Source organism: Acanthamoeba castellanii (genome assembly GCF_000313135.1).
Source record: "Acanthamoeba castellanii str. Neff unplaced genomic scaffold scf7180000084722, whole genome shotgun sequence".
Taxonomy (NCBI): domain Eukaryota; phylum Discosea; order Longamoebia; family Acanthamoebidae; genus Acanthamoeba; species Acanthamoeba castellanii.
The window spans coordinates 60,655-68,006 of NW_004457490.1; the positions used below are offsets into that span (position 1 = coordinate 60,655).

General features: G+C 56.7%; 3 protein-coding genes across 3 annotated transcripts in view; 2 read left to right on the top strand and 1 right to left on the bottom strand.

Moving 5' to 3' along the window:
• Positions 1-880: 880 nt before the first annotated feature.
• Positions 881-2,828, bottom strand: ACA1_154540 (alcohol dehydrogenase, zinccontaining, putative; the record flags this gene model as incomplete). Its single annotated transcript, XM_004340539.1, has 11 exons — positions 881-982; positions 1,111-1,231; positions 1,468-1,552; positions 1,652-1,708; positions 1,763-1,841; positions 1,920-2,006; positions 2,075-2,200; positions 2,261-2,385; positions 2,466-2,532; positions 2,609-2,716; positions 2,778-2,828. 11 exons carry the CDS (start codon positions 2,826-2,828, stop codon positions 881-883), a joined length of 1,008 nt encoding a protein of 335 aa, XP_004340587.1.
• Positions 2,829-3,073: 245 nt separating this feature from the next.
• Positions 3,074-5,928, top strand: ACA1_154550 (antioxidant, AhpC/TSA superfamily protein; the record flags this gene model as incomplete). Its single annotated transcript, XM_004340540.1, has 14 exons — positions 3,074-3,194; positions 3,270-3,325; positions 3,418-3,612; positions 3,639-3,704; positions 3,800-3,923; positions 4,021-4,136; positions 4,235-4,345; positions 4,432-4,579; positions 4,675-4,784; positions 4,872-5,067; positions 5,160-5,263; positions 5,298-5,414; positions 5,600-5,716; positions 5,803-5,928. The coding sequence occupies 14 exons, from the start codon at positions 3,074-3,076 to the stop codon at positions 5,926-5,928; spliced, it is 1,707 nt and encodes a 568-aa protein (XP_004340588.1).
• Positions 5,929-6,806: 878 nt separating this feature from the next.
• ACA1_154560 (class II glutamine amidotransferase domain containing protein) overlaps positions 6,807-7,352 on the top strand; it is a gene marked incomplete at both ends in the record, with an annotated part of 722 nt that continues 176 nt past the window's right edge. The window contains one exon of the mRNA XM_004340541.1: positions 6,807-7,325. Within this exon, the coding sequence (XP_004340589.1) occupies positions 6,807-7,325 (519 nt within the window). The remainder of the gene's footprint in view (positions 7,326-7,352) is intronic.

Consider the following 7,352-nt stretch of genomic DNA (forward strand, 5'->3'; position numbering starts at 1 on the left):
GCGTTGAGCCCGGGCGCGAAGGCGGCGCTGATCTCGGTGAGCGTTGGCTTCTCCTGGCTCGCGTGGGGAACCACCACCGGACATACTACCTCAGCCTGCCCAAGAGATTAAATCGCGTAGATGAACATTAGAGATCTATGAATTGAATACAAAGGGCAGTCTGGCAACGAGCGCAGATGAACGCGAAAGAAGAATGAGCAAGAGGATTTAGGAGGGCGGAAGATCCGCAAGATCGAATTCGAACCTTGTAGTTGAACCAATGCGTGTGCACGGTCTGGATGTGTGTTGATCGCGGATGCGCGAAGCTGGACCGCCACACAGTCAGCCGCGGCCCCTTCATCAGTGGCAATCCGAACGCCTCCATCTTCTGATGTTTGTATTTTTATTTTAGTGCTTTATTTTCCCTCTTTTTGGCCGCGCCAATACTTGCAGACAGCAAGATCAGCAAGATGAAGATGAATTGGGCGAAGGTCTTCTTCATTTCCTGTCTGGTGGGCACGGCAGGCCTTGTGGCGAAAATACACATGGACCAGGAGGAGTCGAAGCGCGAGCGAAGGGAATCGGTCATGAAGTACCTCGAAGAGCAGAAGAACAGGGACGGCAGCCAGTAGAACAGCGCATGAAACCACCACCCCGCGACGATTCCTTACCGGGACGATCTCTGGGTCCCTTGGCAATCGCGGCAGCCATCACCGATGTACAGATCTGCGCAAGATCGTTTGCGAATTCACATTTTGTTATTCTTCTACGCCCGCGGCACCGCAAACAGAAATGCGAGCGATCCAGACATGTGGTTGCAGTCGCTGGTGTCGTCAGCTTTCGTCGACTCCTCGGGTTGGCCGAGCCCCTGGAGGCAGAGGCAGGCGGGAATGCACGCCCGCTAGAGCTTGGCCGTGGTGCCGCGGTTGCTGCTCGTTTGCACGATGACCTTGCCATAGCTCTGCCTGGAGCCAATGTGTTTCAGCGCCTGGGGCAGCTCCACCTGCATTGTGAATGAAGTGCATGACTAGTCAATCACTCTCTCTCTCTCTCTCTCCTTGGTGGTGAAGAAGACACTCGCAACACACCAACAAGAACATCGCCAGCATCAGCAGCAACAAGTGAACGAACCAGGGGGTAGACGGCGCAGGTGACTGGCTTCAGGTGGCCCTTGGCGTACATCTCGGTCAGGGCTTGGAAGGTCTCCTCGATCTTGTGCGGCTGGTGGATCTCATAGGAGCCCCAGAACACACTGCCACACGCGCACCAGCAAACCTTCAACGACACGACACGACACGACACGACCAACGACACGACCAACGACACGACCAACGACACGACCAACGACACGACCAACGACACGACCAACGACACGACCAACGACACGACCAACGACACGACCAACGACACGACCAACGACACGACCAACGACACGACCAACGACACGACACGACACACGCAGAGAGGGAGTGTAGAGAGGCGCCTTACCCAACGATGGAGCAGTTTTTGAGGAGCACGCGGTTGGTCTGTACAGAAGGGATCTTGCCGCCAGCGAATCCCACCACGAGAAGGCCTGCTCGCAGGCAGCATAAGTCCCGGGTTTAGATTTAGACTCAGGCCACGCCGACGGATGATGTAATGAATGCGAGTGTGCGCGTGTGTGTGAACGTACGTCCGCCCCAGGCAATGACCTTCGTCGACTTGTCGAACACTTCGCCGCCGACAGGGTCTGATAAAAGAGGATATTATAACATTAATAATGTAGGATGCAGGGGCATCGTACCATAGATGACGTCAGCTCCTCGCCCGTCGGTGAGCTCCTTGACCTTCTCCACAAAGTCCTCGTCCTTGTAGTTGATCACCTGTCGAGCGACATCCAGAATGTGTCAGCCGACCCAAGTGCTCCCACGTTTTTTAAAATTGCGTTTGATGCCACTGACCTCATCGCATCCGCCCTTCTTCGCCACCTCGACCTTCTCCGCGCTGCCCACAGTGCCGATAACGCGCGCACCCAAGGCCTTTCCGATCTGGAGTGGCCGGGAGAGGCGGCAGTGAGTCGACATTGCGAACATTCCACCGTGGCTGGTCGGGGTACCTGGACGGCGGCAACGCCAACCCCACCGGCGGCTGCGTGGACGAGGAGAGTCTCGCCCTTAAGCAGATTGGCTCGGTACACCAACGCACAGTACGAGGTCGGGTAGGTCATCGAGAAGCCCGCAGCCTAGGTGGAACACATGAGCACCATTCACGAAGAAGCCTGAGAGACGATGAAACTACGTACATCGACCAGGGACATTCCCTTGGGCACGGGCCGGATCTTGTTGGCAGGCACGACCACCTTCTCGGCGTAGGCGCCCAGCATGGTCATGCCATACACCTCCTGGCCCACCTTCCATCCCGACACGCCTGCACGATCACAGATGTCATCTTCTGGTCTTCAGAAACAGAATCGTCATGTGTCGTGTGCGATGTGTGCGTGTGCGTACCGGAACCCAGCTTGCCGATGACTCCACTGAACTCGGTGCCCGGGATGAAGGGGAAGGTCGGACGGAACTGACCGCGGAGCACACCCACAACAGGAATTAATTAAAAAAACAAAGAAATATAAATATATATAGTGGCAGCAGACCTGATATTTGCCCTGCACCATGAGAATGTCGTAGAAGTTGGCTCCAGCGTAAGCCACGTCCACCAGCACTTCCCCGTCGCCCGGCTCCGGCACTGCAGCCACGCTCACCTGAGTCTCACAGTAAATCGAGAGCTTGCGCTCAAGTGAAGCTTGATAACTTGTAGTGCACCTTAATCTCCTCAGGTCCCTTGAGCCAGTGATCCACCACGACTGCTTGCATCTTTCTTTTTGGGTCGAGTTGTGGTGCCGTGAGCTGTGCTGTGCCCGCCAGCCTACTGGAAAACAAGAATTCCCAAGGAAATCAACATTTTATATCCTTTTCTTTTTGTCTTTGCTTCCGCATCTCCACCTGACCATGTACGTACGCCTGTCACAGGCATGCTGTGTGCAGTAGGAGTGTGCGATACGCCAAGCATTACACGAAATGGATGGGATTAACGCATTTATTTCGGCAGAAACTTGAAAATGGCCGATCACGCTCACTCGGCAGAGGAATTGGCGCCCTACACTGAGGAGGAGAACAAGATCTACTTCATCCGCGAGAGCGATTGGACTCAGTGTCCTGCGTACCTCTTTGGCCAGGAGGGTATCATGGCCTTCCCTTGTTTAATCGCTACTTCGCATTTCTCATCTCGTATTAAATCTGACATAACATTGTCAGACTATTTGGGCATCGGTGTGGTTGTGATCCAGGAGTGGTGGGGCGTCAACCACCAGGTACGGCCCAACTCGCCTCCTGAGTCTTTCCTCGTTTGGTGTGTACTCACGAACGAGGTTTCGTCTCTCGTGTTGCGTGGCGTGGACCTCAGATCATCGATGTGGCCAAGCACGTGGCCGACAAGGGATTCCGCACGCTAGTTCCCGACTTGTACTACACTCTCTTTTTCCTCCATTGCACGCACATTTGGAACTGCAACCAACAGCTCATTGTCATTCTCGATGTCATCGTCATCGTCATCGTCATCGTCATCGTCATCGTCATCGTCATCGTCATCGTCATCGTCGTCATCATCTCAGGTACCGCGGCAAGTGCGCCATCGACAACGAGAACGCCGGTCATCTGATGGACGGTCTGAACTGGCCCGCCGCGGTTCAGGTATGACAAGCTTAGCTTTACGTTTCCTTTGTTTGCGCCAACAAACAATCAGTCGGTTCGCTCCACACCACTCAACATCAATTCGGGCACTGCAGGACATCAAGGGTGCCGTGCAGTACCTCAAGGCCACCGGCTCGCGTAAGGTGGCCGTCATCGGTTTCTGCATGGGCGGCGCCCTCTCCCTCGCCAGCGCTGCGCTTGTGCCCGAGGTCGACGCTGGTACGCCAACGAGGCAATGCTGCGCCACGCACGATCAGTGCCAGCGGAGAGTTGTACTCATCACGCTGCGTCCCGTAACTGTGTTGTCTCTGACCAGCTGTGCCCTACTACGGCATTCCGCCGGCCCAGTTGGCCGACGTGTCGACCATCCGCGTGCCCATTCTCGGCCACTTCGCCGAGCTGGACACCTACGCCGGTTTCTCTGATCCTCAGGTAACGAACTACCCACCTGCTGTTTGCCCAATATAGACCTGTAACCCTTTTTTTCGTTTTCGTTTTCGTTTTCTTTTCTTTTCTTTTTACGCGTTCAGGCGGCGCGCGACCTGACGGAGAAGCTCAGGTCGGCCAACGTCGATTCTCAGATTATTATGCACAAGGGTGTGGGCCACGGCTTTGTCAACCCCATTCACGGCGCTCCTCAGGTACGGATTGCGTGTCATCGATCATTGCGCTTGTGTAGTCCGAGCGTCCTGCGTCACGTTCTGATTCTCTCTGTCCATGCGCACAGTCGGTGATCGATGAGTCGTGGGAGCAGACCTTCGCTTTCATCAGGAAGAAGCTGAACGTGGCCAGCGTGGGCTTCCCGGCGCCTCACTTCGAGGAGGAGGCAGTCGTCGGACAGGACTTCAAGACCCTGAAGCTCTCCGACTACAAGGGTACGGAGAGATTAACACGACACACACACCAGTTACTTTTTTCCCCCAACGTACTTGTCGTCGTCGTCGTCATCCTCATTATTGCTCGCCCACAGGCAAGTACCTGGTGCTCTTTTTCTACCCGCTTGATTTCACCTTCGTCTGCCCTACCGAGCTGCTTGCCTTCTCCGACCGCATCAAGGAGTTCCAGGCCCTCAACACCGAGGTAATGAGACGCACACACACACACACACACACGACACACAGCCTGTGGTCTGACCGATGCTTGGGAAACCTTTTTCCTCCTTTCTAGGTGGTGGGTGCGTCCGTGGACAGCAAGTATGCGCACCTCGCGTGGTTGAACACTCCGCGCAAGGCCGGCGGCCTGGGCGGCGCTCTCAACTACCCGCTCATCGCCGATCTCCGCCAGAAGATGGCCAGGGACTACGACGTCCTGATCGAGGGCGAGGGCCACACCCTCCGGGGCCTCTTTATCATCAACCCGCAAGGTAATCACCACACCGACCCATGACCGGCCCACCAGCTAGTCCAGTCAATCGTCACTGATATTCTCTCTTGACTGTGTGGGTGGACGATTTAGGTGTCGTGGTGCAGATCACCAAGAACGACAGCCCCGTGGGCCGCAACGTCGACGAGGTCCTTCGTCTCGTGCAGGCGTTCCAGTACGTCGACGAGCACGGCGAGGTACTCCACATTTCCCCCACCGTAGTGTGTGTAGCTGGAGAGCGGGTTTGACGTCGTGCAACATCATGTCAAGGTGTGCCCCGTGAACTGGACCCCCGGCGCGGCCACCATGAAGCCGGATCCCAAGGCCTCGCTGAGCTACTTCGAAAAGGTCAACTAAGCCCCCGCGCGCTGCATTCTTTCCCCCCTCTCTCTGCTGCACTCGAGCTCTCTCGGCAATAAAGGCGACACGCGCGCATTCCTTCAACCCGACGTGGACCTGATCGCTGACGTCGTTCTTTCGCACGCCCACACAACGTTCACACGCAGGCTGCTGGATTTGAGCCCTCGCCGCAGGCCTGGAGCAGCTCTTCGTCGTCGTCTGCGCCCGCCGCCACCAGCACGACGACCACCACGTCGACGCCCACTTCGACCACCATCACCACCCCGACTGCCAGGCCCACGCCTGCCCAGGTGCCGTCCAATCCCCTACTTGCGAGTTGTAACATATCATTATGCGCTCACTAACAGCTGATCTAACTCGCCTCTCATACGCACAGCGGCAGTCGGAGAGCAGCTGCAGTCTGTCGTCGACCAACCTGTTGACGATCATCGCCGGTGCGCTGGTGGGCGTGGCGGTGCTCGTCGGCTCCAAGAAGCTCTACGACGTCTACCGTCGCCGTTGAACCGTCCGTTTAGTTATGGGCTGACATTGGCAGTATTTGGGCGTGCTCACATTGGCAAAAAAGGAATTGTTATGGCTGATACTCACGTTTTCAGAATTGTCAATGGCTAGAAAGACTAGCCCCATCTTGTTCGTGTTCCATGACTGCCCAAGAACTGTTCATTTTATCATGTGTGACTCACCAAGCAGCTAGATCAAGTAGGGTTGCAGTGTAGAGCTTAAATTATAAATTAGGTATAACGGAGAAATTTTCGGATATATTGATACCCGAGCTCCGAATTTTCATTGGTTGCATCAGCGAACTGCGCCCCTCCGGCAAACACAGGAGGAGCGCAGATGTTCCGGCAGGCTGGAGAGCCCACCCCTCCCAACCGCACGAAGACGTTTACTGGTAGGTCGACCTGCCAACAGTTTTGAGGACGGCTGGGATTTGCTCCATGGTGGGAGGCAGGGACTTGAGCACTGTGATGTCTGCACCTGTCTGCGGCCCCACACTGCGCACGTCGACCTTGCTGACCTTGTTCTCCGCATAACTCACTTGCCGTAACTCCCCCGCTCCCTGCAAACACCCGCACTTGTCCCTCAGCACCAAAGCTACCATTACGCTATCTTATCTCCCTCTCCTGTACACCACCTCAACCACACCACTACTGCATCCACCTCCCTCCTTCTCAAGTTCCCTCCCAAAGCAACCATCATGACGACCAAGTGCTGGTACCCACACCATTCCCAGCAGTCTCCTACACTCAACACCATTTCTTTCCCATTACTTTTGGCGTCTCCTCCACATCTCCTTATCTTCACTACGCGGCCCTGCTTGATTATATCCTTGACCTCCCCATCTTCTTCTACAGTGACCGCACACGACAAAAGGAGGACATGACGAACAACACCTGGGCGGCCGACGGCGACTTCGTGTCCGGCTTCCCGCGCCCGCAGGTGCCCACGATGTGGAGCCCCGACATGGAGCGCGACAGCTGCGGCGTGGCGCTGCTGGCCCACGTCGGTGGTCAGGCCTCGCACGCGATCGTCAGCGACGCCCTGCTGGCCCTGAGCCGCATGGCCCACCGCGGGGCCAAGGGCTGCGACAACGCCGAAGACGGCGTGGGCATCATGCTCGCGCTGCCCCACGAATTCCTTCGCGCCTGTTGCGATGAAAAAGAAGATGGTGAAGTGGAGTGGGCTGAGGGGTCGCGGCAGCGGCTGCCCGAGCCGGGCGGCTACGCGGTGGGCATGATGTTCCTGGCACGGAAGGACGACGAGCGACGCCAAGCCCAGCGATTGGTGGAGCGGGCGATCGCCGCCCAGGAGGAGCTCCGGCTGCTCGGGTGGCGTCGGGTGCCAGTCGACGCCGCGAAGGCGCTGGGCCAGGGGCCTGCCAAGCACAACGCGCCCAGCGTGTGGCAATTCTTCGTCACGCACACC